This window comes from Gymnoscopelus microlampas (assembly GCF_963454915.1).
Source record: "Gymnoscopelus microlampas genome assembly, chromosome: 21".
NCBI classification, from domain to species: domain Eukaryota; kingdom Metazoa; phylum Chordata; class Actinopteri; order Myctophiformes; family Myctophidae; genus Gymnoscopelus; species Gymnoscopelus microlampas.
The window spans coordinates 34,985,574-35,003,938 of NC_139958.1; the positions used below are offsets into that span (position 1 = coordinate 34,985,574).

General features: G+C 43.5%; 1 protein-coding gene across 5 annotated transcripts in view; it reads right to left on the reverse strand.

The window, feature by feature from the left end:
• Positions 1-158: 158 nt before the first annotated feature.
• The window catches only part of prag1 (PEAK1 related, kinase-activating pseudokinase 1), a 77,205-nt gene continuing 58,998 nt past the window's right edge, over positions 159-18,365 (reverse strand). For all 5 annotated transcript variants that reach the window (XM_084046181.1, XM_084046182.1, XM_084046183.1 and 2 more), the window contains 4 exons: positions 10,259-10,404; positions 6,144-6,462; positions 4,804-5,269; positions 159-3,115 (listed from right to left, as the gene is read on the reverse strand). In XM_084046181.1, coding sequence (XP_083902307.1) covers positions 1,958-3,115; positions 4,804-5,269; positions 6,144-6,462; positions 10,259-10,404 — 2,089 coding nt within the window. In that variant the 3' untranslated portion in view covers positions 159-1,957. The remainder of the gene's footprint in view (positions 3,116-4,803; positions 5,270-6,143; positions 6,463-10,258; positions 10,405-18,365) is intronic.

The following is an 18,365-nucleotide window of genomic DNA, read 5'->3' on the forward strand; positions in this document are numbered from 1 at the left end:
AGTGTTCACCTGCAATGACATGCCCAAAATGTAGTTAAAAGTAGTCATGGTCTTGTGGTTGTTACCAGCATGGAATTATTATATAAATATAATATACAATACAATATAAGATATATATACACTCAAAGGACTGGAACACTGCGGTTATTGTGAGAAAATATATGTTTATTGATAGATGTCAATTAGACGGATTCACACAAAAACAAATGTGTATTAATAATGTATTAGATATGAGACCAGATCATGGCATGTTTTCATCACAACGGAAGTCATAGAGTAATACCAGCATATGGACCGTTAAATTCTTGCAGCTCTGGGCTTTTTAAAGAGATACATTGTTGGTAGAAAAACAAAAAAAAAAACAGTTCATAAACTGAAGCTATTTCAGTAGCCATCATGGGCTGACCCCAAAGCTAACTGGTAAACATGTGAATAAACAAAAGCAATCCAGTGATTACTACAGGATATCAAATAGTACATAGTATCATAAATATTTATTTTCATCACTGCTCATATGGATGTATCCATGGCATTTTAAGACCTGCTTGGGCTCATTCTCTTTCCATATTATCATCTACAAATCTCTGTACAAAGCTCTTCTCACTGTTCCCAGAACATTCTGTGAAAGTCCAGTTTCACAACGTTGGAAGCAATATAAACATTTACATTTGAAATTCTCAGTTACTGTAACATATAGAGAACAAAAGGCACCATGACACAAGTCATTACACCGAAAAAGCATGAAATATAAAGCTATGAAATATGATGGGGAAATTGGCTGTAACGGTATCATATGCTGCCAATTGTTTCATCAAATTAATCACATTATGTGACATTAGGCAGCATGGCTTTTCACGATCATTATTTACAATAGACTATTATGCAGCACTGCCTCTCAAGGTGTTCCAAGATGGTATTCACTGAGTGAGCAGTGCAAACATTACTGTACAGTATGTTGATGAATGTGCCCATTAAATACATCAATGGCGCAGTAAGGTTAGCGTACCTTTGATGCCACCTTTATGGATGTTTAGAGAAATTAAAGTTAGTTGCAAAATTAAGATGCAAAAAAAGAAACAGAGAATGATCAAAAAATAACAACGCATGATAAGCCTATTTAAGTACAAATGTTTGGTAATAGTCGATAAACACGCAATACAGTGTCATCACTGAAGGTTTGGCAGGGGTACTGTATATAACCATGAACACTGTTCATACTGTATGTCCATATTGTATATCATATGTATTTGTCAGCCTCAGTGGCACGAATCAGTCCTCGTTTGTAAGCAAACATTTCCGTGAATCTGTCCATGTATTGTATGTGACTACATAATATCCACTCAGTTCAACACAGAGTTTATGCAGGTCATTTAGTCTCCTATGGCAGTACATTGAGTTGTGTAAAGCGTGTGGACTGGACGCATGGCTCTCATGCATCTGTGGAGTGTGGACGGGAGAGGGCCGATGCACGGCAGGCATGCTATGTGGCAGTAGCGCAGACAGATAAGCAGGCAGGTTCACATTATTTTCCCACAGGGAGTTCCGCTCTTATGACGGGGGCAATCGACAGCAACAACACTATGGGGGATATCTAGACATGAATATTGTCGTCACTGGTCGCTCTTGCACACGCACGCAAGCACACATACACACACACACACACACACACACGCACACACACACAAACACACGTATCCATGAATGCATGCATACATATTAGCGTTGCAACAGTTGATCAAACTAATCGATCTAACCGATTTTTTATTTAATATCCAAAATAGCACATCTACAATGCATCGCTATCCGCTACACGTTGTGAGCTTGTAGATCGGCTATTTTGGAAAACGCACTTCTCGATGATTCGATTGACCGAAAAAGTAGCCGACAGTCGCTAAGAATGCGATCAACCGTTGCAGCCCTAATACATATCAGCACCCCTCTCGAAGCGTCCATTTTTTCACTTGAGCGCGTAGAGCAGCTCAGCGGTGTGGCAGAGAGACAGAGGGTGGGCCGAGGAGAAGTACTGGCAGCACAGCCAGTCCTCCAGCTCGGCGTTCCTCTCCGGCTCCAGGGAACGCTCGGCGAATTTCATCATCAGCAGGGCCCGCTTCACGTCCAGCCAGTTGAGGAGGCCCTCGTGGCGAGAGCCCTCCACCAGAGAGCCTCCCCCAGACCCGTGCTGCTCCATCAGGTCCTTCCTGGGGCCCCAGAGGAGGCTCTGGAGGACTCGCTTGGCCTCCTGGATGTGGATGCGCTTGATGGGGTCGGGCTGGAGCAGGAGCTGGGCCAGCCTCCGCAGACCGGCCGAGTAAATGGACAGGGCCGGGATGGGGGGCAGGTCCTCGCAGGAGTAATCCTGCTCCTTCAGCGCGGGGCTCACCTCGAACGGGTTGGGCTGGTGGAGCAGCTCGTAGATGAGGATGCCCGTCTGGAACTCGTCGAACTTGCGGTACTGCGCCGCCGAGACGATCTCCGGCGCCAGCCTGGCGTGGTCGCGCTTGACCCGCGGGTCGGTGCTGGTCGAGGCGGCGTCTTCGGCGGAGCGCCGCTTGGCCTTGGCGAAGTTGCTGACGAGCAGCCGCGGGAGGTGGCGCTGGCTGTCGCCGGCGCCCGCGCCGTTGCTGGCGACGGCGTCGTTGGCGGCGGTCGGCTGCGACGGCAGGGGAGCGGGCGCGTGGCCTTGCTGCGCCGCCGCCGACAGCCTGCGGTGGTGCGGCACCAGCAGAAGGTTCTCCAGGCAGAGGTCGCGGTGCGTGACGCCGTTCTCCTTCAAGTGCTCCAGTCCGCCGCAGAGCTGCAGGAGGAGGAAGCAGATGCGGCGCTCGTAGACCTCCGGCTGGGCCTTGTGGAACGCCTCCCACTCCCGCACGAAGTCGGCGGCGCTCTGCTGAGGCACCTCGCGGGTGATGACCACCACCCGTTCCCGGTCCGCCTGCTGCGCGGGGAGCGAAGGCTGCTGGGAGGAGACCTCGTCGCAGGGCAACATGCTCTGGGGGACGCAGGCGTTGAAGTGGCCGCAGTCCTGCTGGAGGTTGAAGTGAGGCGGCATGCTCTGCTGCACCGATAAGCCATACAGATGACCCTGCTTGGCCTCCATGGATGGACTTTTACAGATCTGCAGAACAAAGAGGAAACACAGGGAACATTTATTAACCCATTGATACCTGAAGCCGATTCTACATGTCTCCTAAATCTCAACAGTTTTCTGAAAAACGTATGTTTCTATATCAGTGGTGCTCAATCTTTTTCATGTCAAGGACCCCCAACATGATATATATTTGGCCGCAGACCCCCATCAAAATATTGTGTTCCAGGGACCCCCAGAAGCAAAGATTTGAGTTAAAAATGTTCGCTTTAAAAATATATATATTCAAGATTTTCACACATTTTCACGATTTTTCAAAAATAGCAGATCTACAAGCTCGTAGCGCGGCACTCGGTGCCGCGCTATGAGCTTGTATATCTGCTATTTTTGAATAGCCCAAAGTGTAAAATAATGCTTTTTAGCTCAAATCTAAAAATGACACAGTTCCAGGTCTTAATGGGTTAAATTTGGCTTCTTCCAGGGTCAATTCCAATTCAGCTCCAATTCCCCTTCAGTCAAAGTCAGATTCTCACATGCAGACACGTCTAATGTTCAGCTGGAAAGCATTATAAAAAGAATTAGAGCCTCCATAATGAGTCATTTAGATTCCAGGAAACCAACAACTGCCGCTCAGTGTTTGAAATTCTCTTCCAGACACTGGAGAACGGAAATCACTGTCAATCAAATTCACAATATGCAGTGTATCAACTACACACACATGTCCACACAAACATATTTCAGCCTGTTCTCTGCTCTGAGAGTTTATCATTTCTGTTTTTCTTTTCATATACTGTATATGCTTTGTGAGAGATTCTATTTACCATAGTTATAGCTTTACGATATACTGTATACAGGTAGCTTATACTGTACTATAGTTATAGTTATCATAACAAATAGTTTTGAGTTTTAAAACTCATATTCATGCTACTCATGTCTCGGTGAGCAACACTGCCACTGTGTTATTATTATATGACCTGGTATATTTTTGTAATACTTGCATGAACAAAATAATATCACACAACAGAAAGGCTAGGCCGCCACACAAATGAATGTTATATTATAAATCATTCTAAATGTGCAAATCACAGAATACTAACAATTCATATCTAACCGCATGAACCCTATTTTGGGCAAAGATTGTAGGCAAAGATTTTCAAAAGTAAAAAAAAAAAAAAGTGAATAAAGACAACACAACACACAAAAGATGGTTCCTGCTTTGCACAGAGAGAATTAATGACTTTGGGACAAAGGTCAACTGAAAGCAAACCGTTGCTGTCAGGTGGAAACCTTGTATGTACAAAACCCTTCGGCTCTGGTGGGACCTTCACTTTCCTTCGAGAACAAACAAAAAGGTCACCCCGTTCCCCTCTCCTCTTATTTTTTTTGGGGCTATTTTCGGCCAAGTGATTTGGTGTAGGGTGGAAAAAGGAGGAGGCAAGACCATGCAGTATATAGCAGTGGTTCTCAGCCTTTTCTGGATCAGAGCCCACTTGAATGTTTTAAAGAAAGTATTTTTACATTATAATTAAAAAAAGATTCATGTTATCATTTAAAATATGCATGTTATGTTATCATTTAACTCTGAGTGTTTTGCCAATTATTTGGGGGGCCCGCTTGCACTATCCTCGTCGGGTCGCGAGCCCACAGGTTGAGAAACGCTGGTATTCAGGGTTTAAGAGGATGAATAAGGCCTTGATTCAGGGGAACGCGTGACTCACCTTCACGGCGTAGGAGCTGCTGGCGTCCGAGGCGCAGGCGGCGGCGTAGTACACGGCGTCCCCCGCGTTGCAGCTGGGCCTGTTACAGGTGAGCTTGAACAGAGACCAGTTGCTCTCGTCGAACCGCAGCGGGCTCCTCTGGGAGCGGGTGAAGTGGTCCTCGCACTTCAGAGCCAGCCGCCGCAGGGACTCGGCGTAGAGGCCCCCGAGCTTGGAGTAGACCCCCTCCCGGCTGTCGATGTTGCTGAGCAGGGTCTGGAGCTGGAGGCTGGAGCCCGCGTTCGGCGCCGAGGAGCGCGGCTCCGAGGCCGAGAAGGGCGCGCTGAGCTGCGGGGACGACGAGCAGGTCACGCTGCCTCGGCAGTGGACGCCCAGGCGCCCGCCCGCGCGGGTCTTCAGCGGCTCGTCCAGGGTCCGGGAGCGCGAGGGACGGGTCAGTGGGGCGTGGTAGCGCTCCAGAGACTCGCTGGAAGAGAGAACCCGGGGGTTATGATTAGTCAACTAAAACTAGAGCAGAAACTATTTTAGTGAAGTGAAATAAAACATTAAAATGATGCTTTACAAATAAACGAAACTAACTAAAACAAATCTTAGTTTAAGTCTTTGTCAATATTTTAAACATAAGCCTAATATTTTGGGTGGATATGAAATCTTCCAATATTTCGGCTGCGGCAGTTTTCAGCCATGTTGTAGGAGTTAGTGGGTTTGTAGGCTATTTTTGCTATTTTTCTCAAGTTTTTCAATCTCGCCCTGATTCCTTAAAGACGGGGTGCCGTGATTTTCAGTGACCCCCCCCCTAAAACATAATCATCAGGTATTATGGTTATACTAGGAGGAAGATTTTTTTCAAAAAAGTGTACAGAAATTGTTAAAATTATGTTTTTATGTGGACACGCCTCCAGTTCATTAAGTATACGTGGTTCTTAGCACCTCCTCCACCACCTTAGCACCACCCACCTGTCCTAGTCCCTCCTCCTCCTCATGCCCACACCTGTTGTGTTATGATAATGAGGGGGAGGGTATGTTTTTACTATGTCACTAAAGCGCTGTTTCTGTTTGACCCCCAAGGTTTCAGCCTCCAGGTAGAAACTCAAAATAGTCAGAGAAGACATAAAACACCATAAAAACACCACCAGGGGGCTTTAATGAAGTTCTATCAACCTCATAGACACATGAAAAACAGAAAAAGTGCAAAACCATGGCACCACCTCTTTAAGTACCCCATATTACAATATAAAAACTAAAACTAACTCTAAAACTAATACAAACGAAACTAAAACTAAGCCTTAAAAAAAAAAAAAGTAAATATAAACTAATGGAAAATGAAAATCTATAATAACCTGGAAGAGAACAGAGGCCGCGGGTCCACGGGGCTGGACGGTAAGCTGGCCCGCGAGGAGCCGCCGTCGGCGGGTCGGCACACGTTGCTCTCCGAGCCGGTGAACGGGAGGCGAGGGTAGGCGCGGACGAAAGGTTTTCCGTTTGTGGCGTCGGGGGCGGACACCGTGCGGTTGACCATCTTCTTTTCGGGGAGCGGTGGGGGCTGGCTGCTCAGGCCGTTGTTGAGCGGGTCCGGGCGAGGAGACCCCGGAGCTGAAGTTATCGGACTTCTGGGAAACGGGGAAGAACAGGAAGCCATCCGTGATGCATCTCGAGAACCTGAGAATAAACATGAAGAAAGAAACATCGTCTTTTAGGCCAGTAGTTAGTTCTCAAACTTGGACCCCCAAATTGATTTGGCCGTGGACCCCCGTCTGAAAATATTTGTGCCAGGGACTCCCAAAATCTAAATTATTCAAAATTATCGAATAATCGAATTATATTAATATATAAATTAAAAATGAATAAAAAATAGCAGATGTACAAGCGCAGCACGAAGTGAGCTTGTATATCTGCTATTTTTGAATAGTCAATGTATAAATGGATAAAGTGGATAATGATTGTGATGCTGTATTAACACATTTTGCTGGGGACCCCACTTTGAGAGACAATGTTTTAGGCATTTAATTTATTTATTTTTATCCAGTGCCACCCTAGTCGAACCCTAGTCAATAAACAACAGGGTTAATCTAGGAACTAGGATAAGGATACTGTACCAGGTGTACCTAGCATCTTTCTATAATCTAAATACCATTCTTGGTTACTTGTTCATGTTTTGTTATTTAGATTTGTGTTGCTTGACCACAAATGTTATATCTGTATAGTATAATTGACATCAAAACAATACGGGATACATTGTGACAAGGTGTGGTAGGGGGGGGGGGGGGTGAGTTGTAGTCTGAAGAGGCTTCATATGGATTGTGACACATATAAGTACACGATGAAGATATAATCACAACAACTTTGTCTTTCATGATATATCACTGAAATAACTATTAATAAATTGTCCATTAGAAGAACATGCACATCAAGGGCACTGGGTAGGTAGAATAGCCGTGAAGACACTGTGATTCAAATGATATAACCGCGTGTGCGCGTGTGTGTGTATGTGTGTGTGTGTGTGTGTGTGTGTGTGTGTGTGTGTGTGTGTGTGTGTGTGTGTGCGTGCGTGCGTGCGTGCGTGCGTGCGTGCGTGCGTGCGTGCGTGCGTGCGTGCGTGCGTGCGTGCGTGCGCGTGTGTGTGCGTGAGACAGAGAGACAGACAGTCAGGTATGTAGGCCAGCAGACAGAGATACAGAATAGAAGGGCACACCCATCGGTGGTTAATGTTTAAATATGAACTGCCCACACAGTTGTCGTGGACACTGAAGACTGAACTGAGTCATCAGTGCATATTTTGTAGGTGACAGTCGGCCACAGAGTTACTACACACATTTACTAAACACACACACACACCCATCCAGCACAAACACACCTTTATTGACATGAACGAGGGTTACGCAATAGTGATGAATGATATAAACGTTACAGGGTATGAATGTAAAAGGTGTATGAATTTGCCCTATAGTGACGATTTTGACCATATTGTTCTGGAGAGTAGAGCTTGTTTTTTTGTTTTCTTTCCTGCTGTACTATAATGTACTTCATTTTCACTCTCTGCAGATTTTATTGTGTTATATTTTAATCATTTATTTCACATTTCATTCAGGGATGGAAAACCCTTGAAAAAAGGTTTTGTATTTTAAGGTTTCATATCCTTTTCTTTTATTGCAGTTTTGCACAATAAACAGCAGCCATGCAGTTGCCATACCCGTGCTTTAACACTTCAGAAGCATTTCTATTGAAGTTTTAAGAAAAAGGAACACACCGTGATGTATACCTGTACCGTCAGCGCTTCACATTACACTGTGATATACCATACATATTATTTCATAACCACGCAGGCCTGCTGCACAATTCAGCATCGAAGGTGATGCTCAGAAATGCCTTCCACGCAGTTATGACAAAATGGCTGATTCAAAGACTAAACTGAAACGTTGACATTGCATTGGATGAGAGAGATGCTGAGATAATTGTGTGGTGTCGACTGTAAATGACTGCTTTCATGGAAGGGAAAGACCGTAATGAAGAAAGTATACCGTTTAGGAAGTAGCCCAAGCCCCTTTTTCCCTCATTATCCGACTCCATAATTATCTGTTCAAACATTCCCCAGGAAGTTACAGCAATTAAAACTGTCTGAGGAGATCCACAGAGATTTACATCCAGCATTGTAGAGAATGACACTGAACTCCAAATCCACGAACAGTGTGAGATTACTGCAGCACGTCTCTCTCTCCGTTTCTCAACTGGACCACGTCTTCTCAAATTTAACCCATTAAGACCTGAGGCCGAATCTACAAAATGTTTTCTAAATCCTTTTTTTGAAAAAACTCATGTTACTATTATGTCAGTGGTTCTCAAACTTTTTCATGTCAAGGACCCTCAAAATGGTATGTATTTGGCCTGCGGACCCCTATCTCAAAATATGTTGTTCCAGGGACCCCCCAGAAGCAAAGATTTGAGTTAAATATGTAAAAACACAAATTCAAAGATTTGCACACATTTTCACGATTTTTCAAAAATAGCAGATCTACAAGCTCATAGCGCGGCACTCGGTGCCGCGCTATGAGCTTGTATATCTGCTATTTTTGAATAGCCAAAGTATAAAATAATGCTTTTTAGCTCAAATATAAAAATGACACAGATGCGTTCCAGTGCAATTAAACAAATCTCCACAAGATGTCATTTTGGATTATTATGTCAAAGCCAAAATCACCCGGGTCAACTCCCAGAGTGAGTATTACATTCGGAAAGAGGAATAAGCAGGACTTCAGCTGTGAGATATATTTGTTGTCTCTTTTCTCGTTTTACGAGTTAAAATAACTTTGTGTATTGTTCTTCTGACTCGGTTTCGGTGGAATCGCATGCTTCCTCATAGCCGAACGTGACCGCACATTATTCAAAGGGCAAGATAAATATCTCTCATAAACATACCAGGCTGACGGTCCGGAGGCTCTCATCGTTTCACGGACTATTCTAAACTGCAAACGGTACAGTAGGTAGGTAGCCTTCAAAATCATTTAAATTCTAAGAATATCAAATCAAACCCAAAATGGTCACTGGTAGAGCGGCACTCGCTAGACTTTGGACATACAGTCCCAAGATATATACGATTATTTCATAATAATACTAGAGTAGACAGTATCTGGCATTGCTTTGAGTTCCCCTTTAGACGATGAGCAGTGGCGGACAGTCACAAAGTACTTTTACTTGAGTACTGTCCTTAGGTACATTTGTTTGCATAAGTAGTGATGCACAAATGAGTTCTACAAGCTCACAATCGCGATGCGTTGTGAGCTTGCAGATCGGCTAATCTCACTGTTTTTCAAACTTTCTGAAATTCAACAGAAGAATGCATTGATATAAAACAAAAATAGTAATTTGTAGTTTTGAATACTTCAGTATTCATTTTAACCCTTTAAGACCTGGAACGCATCTGTGTCACTTTAGATTTCTTTGGCTATTCAAAAATAGCAGATATACAAGCTCATAGCGCGGCACCGAGTGCCGCGCTATAAGCTTGTAGATCTGCTATTTTTGAAAAATCTTGAAAACATTTTTTTTTTTAGGATTTAGAAAACATTTTTAAGAATCGCCTCAGGTCTTAAAGGGTTAAAGCAAGAACTCCAGAACTCAAGCGCAATTTTTTGACTGCGCAACTTATAGTTATATTTGACCAAGAGTATCTCTACTTTGACTCAAGTAAAGTAAAGCACTTTGTACCACCACTGGCGGTGGTGAGTGAAGGCTGCTGTGAAAGCGACAAGCCACTTCCTGAAATGAAACCACAACCCTCCATGGGCTTTACATTAAAATGACATTACGGTGCATCAGAGAAAGTCCTGGCCTCACCATACAAACATAATCAGCAAAAGAGGTTAGATCAAAGATCACTTATAAACGACCCATAACTGACTTGACCCCGCAAATACACAGTAGCTACACACAGCGTTTAGTAAGTTCTAGTAGTACTCACCAGTGTCAGCGTTCAGGCTGTCTGTGGAGGCTGTGGGCAGACTGGCACTGCCCAGGCCACGTACAGACTGGGTGAGGCTCTCTACTGACCCCTGTTGGTAGCAGCGGTCCAGTTCCATGTTGCTGCCACTCATTTTACCGGACACTCTGGAATGAAGAGAGGAACAAACTTGAGAACGAGCGGATGGATCCTTTGGGGACCAAGGCAATGGTTCTCAAACTTTTTCAATTTCAAGAACCCCCATAAGTGTACAAATTGAACCAAGTGGAAGCTGATGAATGGGGGTTCTCTTTCCAGATTGGATGAAATTGGTGACCCGCCTAATGTATTTTCTGTTTAGAGCTGGAGAGACGGGGAGACGGGGAGACCCCTGTTACTGAACAACACATTCGTTTTTGCTTATAATGTTGCTATAATATCTTTTTTCATGTCAAGGATCACCCAAAATGACATGTATTTGTCAGCAGAGAAGAGTTAAAAATGTATATATTCAAAGATTTGCACACATTTTCACGATTCTTCTTCCAAAAATAGCAGATCTACAAGCTCATAACGCAAGCTCGGTGCCGCGCTATGAGCTTGTATGTCTGCTATTTTTGAACAGCCAAAGAAATCTAAAATGACACAGATGCGTTCCCGCCTATTAAAAACACACACACACACACACACACACACACACACACACACACACACACACACACACACACACACACACACACACACACACACACACACACACACACACACACACACACACACACACACACACACACACACACACACACCAACAAATCAACAACATGAGGGAACTAGTCCAACATGTACAGTATCACAGCAAAGCAGCTAGTGTCAGTTTTGCTGCAGGGGGTTGCCATCTGTTTTTCCGCTTATTAAATGTGTACAGACACGGCCTTACGACCTGTCCCCAATAAACCCATGAGATTATATTTGCTTTTTGAGCAAAACAGGCACTGTTGGGTTACTTCACTTCCTTGCTAGAGGCACACATACACACACACACACACCGTAAAATTCTGGGGTTAAATCTAACTGTGTACACACACACTCAGAGTTAAATTACCACTGAGGATTTGACTGTGCACATAGCTGATCCAGTGGGGAAATAAGTCTCTCAGAGACTCTCTGTTCCACAATCTTCAAATTGCCCCAGAGAGACGTCTGTAATTCCACCTGGTATAATAATTCAGAGGAGGAAGCTGTCACCTTCCACTGGATGATGACAGCTTCCTCTCTCTGAATTTCGCAAAAGTTCAGCAAAGTTCAACAAGAGTTGAGTTTTTGAGTTGAATCAAAAAATATATTTTCAAATGACCACGTCTGTTAAGCGGCTAGCTAGATTGGCTTAGAGTTAGACTCGTTTGTTTGGCGGTAGGAGTTATTTTTAACTGCACAAAAACCCGCCTCATTTTAACACAAACGTTCAGAGCGTCTGAGTTGTTATGAATTGTAGGCGGACGCATTCGAAAATCGTGGGAGCCAGCATGTCTGTCCTACTGTAAATAGTACAGTATGAGCAAATACTGAAACTCAATCCTGCTCCAACACAGACTATTCTTGCGGTGTCTTATCTTATCTTCTCCGCATTCAAAACACGATCAACCTCCCTTATCTTCCGACCTGGATCTTTGCTGTGACAGTACCGTAGTTGCCATGACAGCTCTGCTTAACAGGACACTCCTTAACTCAGGGTAGATTTTTGAATCACGGTTACATGGAGAGACGGGTATTCCATTGATCTGATTATTATGGCCGGCTAATGGTTCAGACGAGCTAATGGTTCCGTCTCTCGTCTCCTACGGCCAGGTGGTCCAAACGAACGGACCCTTACGGGTCTCTAACTCTGAGAGTGTAGAAACGGAACCAAATGCACCCTTAAAGGGTCCATTTGGCTGCATTCGTGCACTCTCAGAGTTAAATTAAGGTCGCTAAAAATGTACAGTATACATTTGGGTCCCGGTGATACAAATGGTATCAAATGGGGGTCCCGTGGCCTAATGCATAGCAAACTGTGGGGGGGGGGGGGGGGGGGGGCGTTTTGGACACTCTTTAGGGGTCCCATTTGGACCGCCGGCGGTCCGCGGAGGCGACGTTTGAGAAGAAGCGGTTTCCTGCGGTGTTATCCGTTCCTCCACTAGACTCCCACCATAATACTAAAGCTTTACAAAACGAATGAAGGATAGACTGTCCTCTGTGGGCTGCACACTAAAGATCCTCTATCACCTTACACACACACACACACACACACACACACACACACACACACACACACACACACACACACACACACACACACACACACACACACACAAAGAGGCAGTGATAAAAGGCACAGGAGAAAGGTAATGAGCACAATGACTGTGCGTGTGTGCGTGTGTGCGTTTGTGCGTGTGTGCGTGTGTGTGTGTGCGTGTGTGCGTGTGTGCGTGTGTGCGTGTGTGCGTGTGTGCGTGTGTGTGTGTGTGTGTGTGTGCGTGTGTGTATGTGCGCGCACATGCATGCACGTGACTCCCTGTACTCGTCTCGCTCAAGTTCTCTAAGCTTTGTTGCCAAAGCAGGAGATTTTCCTCCGCATTTTCACTGGTGGAGGAATGCATTGGTAGATTATAATTCTTTTAAGTAAAAGTAGCAATACCACAACGTAGAAATACTCAAATCTCTGTTCCAAAATAAGGTCCTGTAGTGTAAACCAAGGGCTCACAAACTTTTCAGGCCACAACCCCCCAAAATAATCATTTTTGAACTGGGGACCCCCACCCCTATAAGCACTTGGAATTGTAGGGGTTGAGGCATTAGGTTTAGTTTGACTCGGTTCCACAGATAAATAATGTGAAAATAGCCAAAACTACAAGCTCACAGCAGCGCCTTGCACGTTGTGAGCTTGTAGATCTGCTATTTTCACAATGTTTGCCTCTTTCTTATGTAATATTTGACAATTTGGCCAATTTATTGTTAAAAAGGTAATTCAATAGTAACTTTAGAAATGTCCAGATATCCTGTATACATACTGTATGTTGGTTTGTTTACTGTAAACATAGAAAAGTATTGGCATCAAAATAATACTTACAGTACCAAAACACACTTATTTTCATTTCATTTTTTACTTAATATATTATATAACATAATGTCCCTATTTATGAAGTTTGGACACTTTGAACACTATCACAAAGAAGAGGAAGGTACTGTAGCAGCGTTCTTTCAACGTCAAGTGTCAAAGTAAACCATGGTTTGTGTTCAAACAACAGCCTCAAAGCCTGGGAGACAACACTAACCCATATTTAGATTGTAAACCACAGCGCTAAATAGCATATTGAATGTGCTGACACATGTGTGCTGTCATGACATGTGTGTGGTATTAATAAAGTAGAGTGGGGAGCGTGTGTGTGTGTGTGTGTGTGTGTGTGTGTGTGTGGGGGGGGGGGGGGGGGGGGGCAGAGTACTAAACCCCAATACTTGAGTCAAAGTAAAGTATAGATACTCGAATATTACTCAATACAAGTGAAGTTTACTCTGTCAAACTTGTACTTGTGTTGTAGTACTTGCTTTTATAAGTACTCAAGTATTAAAAGTTGGTTGGTGGGGGGTGGTGGTTATTAGGGGACGGGGGTCCCATCTAACTACAGAGAGGGGTGTGATAGCGCTAACTGTGGCCCCAGCCTGTGGTGTTGTGCTGGATCAGGTTTCCTCAGATTATATTCGTTTCACTTCCTGACTCACACACAGGCAGGGCATCTTTTATTGACATTATGAAGGCTGAGTTTCAACGTATACACATTCTACACAACTGGGCACATATGACCCGTTTTATTAAACTGAAAAAAAAAAAAAAAAAGAAAGTTGCTAAATTAACTGACACTAAAGCTAATTAAAACAATGAAATTGCATGTAAAATTATCTTCTTTTTAGTTTTTCTACCGTCTGATGTCACACGTTCTTTCACCCTGCCTTAGTCAAGTTCTATAAATCAAGGCTTTCCTCCTGATACCTGAAAAACTTAAACAAATTAATATTTCAAAACTATGATAACTTTGGTGGACAGACAGTGGTGATAAATAGTCAGACAGGACTTTTAACTGTAGCCACACATTCTAACCTTCAATGTAAACACAGGGAGTAATTATAACCTTTCTTTACTGAATGAGGTATTGTTGACATTGTGTGTAACAGGCAGTACAACCCCATTGTTGGTTGAGAAACATGCTTTTACTGTTCATCCCCGCTGACTGGGGTAGGAGCCGTTATTATGGCCCACTGCAACCAGGGTGAAAATGGTTGGCATCGCTAAGCCTGATGTATACTTTGTCGTACGGCGGTGTCACGCATCTGAAAATAGACGATATAGAAGCTCACAAGTATAAATTAAGATATTTGTGAAGCTAGATATTATAGCTATGTGGCACCGTGGTCACAGTGGCGTCTGTTCCGTTTAGGGGAACCAGGAACGCAGATTAAATCGGGACAGTCCTGATTTTACAAACATTGCACCACATCGTGATGAAGGTACTATCAGGATTTTTTTTTGTCCAAATAATTATGCGTAATAGTATATACTGTATATATAGTATACGTTTTGATAGCTAAAAATGCATAAAATACATATAGTGGCAGGCTAAACAGCGAGGGAAGATGAGCACTTTGTTGCCTGTGTGCTGATCAGGGATCAGTGGCAGGTGAGCCAGTAGGGTGCAACAGGAGTGACATAACGGCACAGAAATGTTGGGAATGCAGGAATTGTCATAACAAATCAATTGGGAGAAGAAATAGGCAAAAAAAAGCATCTCTGCTGGAGTTTCAGTTGGATCTCAATACTCTTCTATTGAGAAGTTTAGACCCTGGTGTCTGGTAGGACACCTACAGGTTGACAAGTATTACCGCCTGAAGCTCATAAGCGCAATATCTCCCCTGGCCAAGTCGGGGATAAACTGGGCTCTCTGTTGCTGTTTATGATGAGGCAAGTAAATAGGTATTATGCACTTCAGTGCTTTGGCATGCTAAATATGATCATGTATTTGCTCTTAAAGCTGCATTGCACAATATGTTTGATAGTCACATTTAAGGCCTGACAATAAAACGGTGCTGTATGAAGGTTTCATTGAGACAAAACACAACTGAACAACATGCAGTGGACCAAGTACTCAACCCCATGCACTTAGAGCATAGATACTGGTGAAATATTACTCAACTACAAGTGAAGGTTGCTCAGTCAAATTCAATTCAGTGGACTCAACCACAGTACTTTGAGTAAAAGTTGTTTCTGGTCAAATATTGCTCAACTACAAGTGAAAGTTGCTCAGTCAAATTTGTACTGGAGTTAAAGTACTGGAGTAATTGCTTTTAAAAACTAAAATTGCAGAGTGTATTTGCCTTTTAATATCAAAGCATTGCTGTGTTGAAATGTAGACATTTCCCCCCAAATACAATTGAAAGAAATTGATCTACAAGCTCACAATGTGTCACATTGCGTTAAGTACTACTGTGCTTAAGTGTACAAGTAAATGTACTTGTTTACTTGTCCACCACTGCCAACGTGTGCAAAATCCCTCCCCAATATACAGTAAGCTCCACTATAAAAGACTTGGGGGCTCAACTTCCAGAGCTTATGTCAGATCTGTGAAAACAACTGCGTCCCCACTATAGCAGATGACCTGCAGCAGCTAAGTTTGTCGTATAGTGTTAGGTGTGCGTGTGCGTGTGCGTGTGCGTGCGTGTGTGTGTGTGTGTGTGTGTGTGTGTGTGTGTGTGTGTGTGTGTGTGTGTGTGTGTGTGTGAAGGTGAGGGAGAGAGCCGGCGTGTTATGACAACAGCATAAACCCCCCTTGTATATCGGTAGCGACCGCACAGTGGGTCTTTAAAGGGTTCTTATCGTGGCGTAGCACTGTTACGCAACACAATCTGGCTGAGTCAGGCTTCCCGGCAGCAATACGCGCAGCGCAAGAGAGACGGAACTATTCTTATCTAGCATGGAGAACAATGGCACCCAGTGTGTTTGTGAGACAGTGGGTCCTTGAGGGGGGTTCCAGGGGGTCCCCAGCAAGTGTTCAAAAATAGCCATGTCTGCCATTTAAAAAAAAAAACTTGAAATCTTTTCGGACGGGGGGGGGGGGGGGTCTGCGGCCAAATGCATATTGATTTGGCCGTCCTTGACATGAAAAGGTTTGAGGACCACCCTTTTAACCCATTAAGGCCTGAGGCCGGTTCTACAAATGTCTTCTAAATCCCAACAGTATTGTGAAAAATCTGAATTTCTATATCAGTGGTGCTCAAACTGTTTTCATGTCAAGGACCCCCAAAATGATATGTATTTGACCGCCGAACCCCATCTCAAAATATGTTGTTCCAGGGACCCCCAGAAGCAAAGATTCGAGTTAAAAATGTTCGCTTTAAACAATATATATTCAAAGGTTTACACACGTTTTCGCGATTTTTCAAAAATAGCAGATCTACAAGCTCGTAGCGCGGCACTCGGTGCCGTGCTATGAGCTTGTATATCTGCTATTTTTGAATAGCCAAAGTGTAAAATAATATATATTTTTTTGCTCAAATCAAAAAGTGACACCGATGCGTTCCAGGTTTTAATGGTTTAAAGGGTTCTTATCATGGCGGGGCAGTGTTACGCAACACAATATGGCTGAGTCAGGCTTCCAGAGAGTCATATATGTACGCAGCACCCAGAACTATACTCTAATCTAGAAATGGAGAACAATGGCACCCAGTGTGTCTGTAAGAGAATCTGCCAGGATGTATTAATGTTCAACAGGAAACCTTGTACCCACCAGTCAAATCACTCTTCTTTTCATGTCCGTTTCTCTGCTCTTTCCTCCTCCTGTTCACCCCTATTACTTTGCTATGAAATTGAGTCATTTCCTCTTGCATTATTGTTTTTTTTGTTGCCCTCCTCAAACCACACTGTAGCCAGTGGTGTAAAGTAACTAAGTACATTTACTCAAGTACTGTACTTACTGTACAATTTAGAGGTACTTTTACTTTACTGGAGTATTTCCAATTGACTATACTTTTACTTCTACTCCACTACATCTCAGAGGCAAACATTGTACTTTTACTCCACTACAATTATTTGACAGCTTTAGTTACTAGTTACTTTGCAAATATACATTATTATATTATGAAACATACATGAACCACTTTAGCCCTATTTTATACAGGCTATTTTAAAATAGCCGATCTATAAGCTCACAACACGTCGCGATGCGACGTGTTGTGAGCTTGTATATCTGCTATTTTCAAACATGTTAGTACTTTTACTTTTGGTACTTTAAGTACATTTTGATACCAATACTTTTGTACTTTTAGTGAAAAAGTAAATTTTGAATTCCGGACTTTTACTTGTAACAGAGTACTTCTACATTGCAGTATTGATACTTTTACTTTTTGTACTTTTTCCACCACTGACTGTAGCACAGTGTTTCTCAAATGGGGGTAGTTGATTTTACCGAGTTAATTGGGATACGAATCGTATCAAATGAGGGTCTGTGGCCCTTAATACATATCAAACCAGGGGTCCCTGATATGAAAAAAAAAGGTTGAGAATCACTTCTCTAGTCTATTTAACCTTCCCTAAACTTTACCTCAGCTCTCCCTGCAACTATTTATGTCCCAGTCTTAAGTAGCCGGAGCGCGCACAGAGATGCTGTTCCATGCTGTGCTGTGCTCTTCCATGTTCCATAATATTTCCCCTATGAAATACAGCGCCGGTAACTATATCTGCTGTACAGGAAGCATAGCTACAGCTATAGTAGGTGCAGTAATTATTAGACATGCAGAAAGGTTAGTGACCGAGAGAGAGAGAGAGAGAGAGAGAGAGAGAGAGAGAGAGAGAGAGAGAGAGAGAGAGAGAGAGAGAGAGAGAGAGAGACGTTCAGCGCTTAGCACAGTTCCACATTGCAGCAGCTTCGGTAGCAGGAATATCAGAGAAAGGGAACATCCTAGTTTGCCGGAGCAAACGTTGGCTTTATGCAAATCACAAGCTATGTAGAACATGGGACATTTTTAACTCACCTCCCCGAGGAAGAAAAATAACTTTGCATATCGACATTTCCAGATGCAGACCATGTCAATGCAATCCCAGATT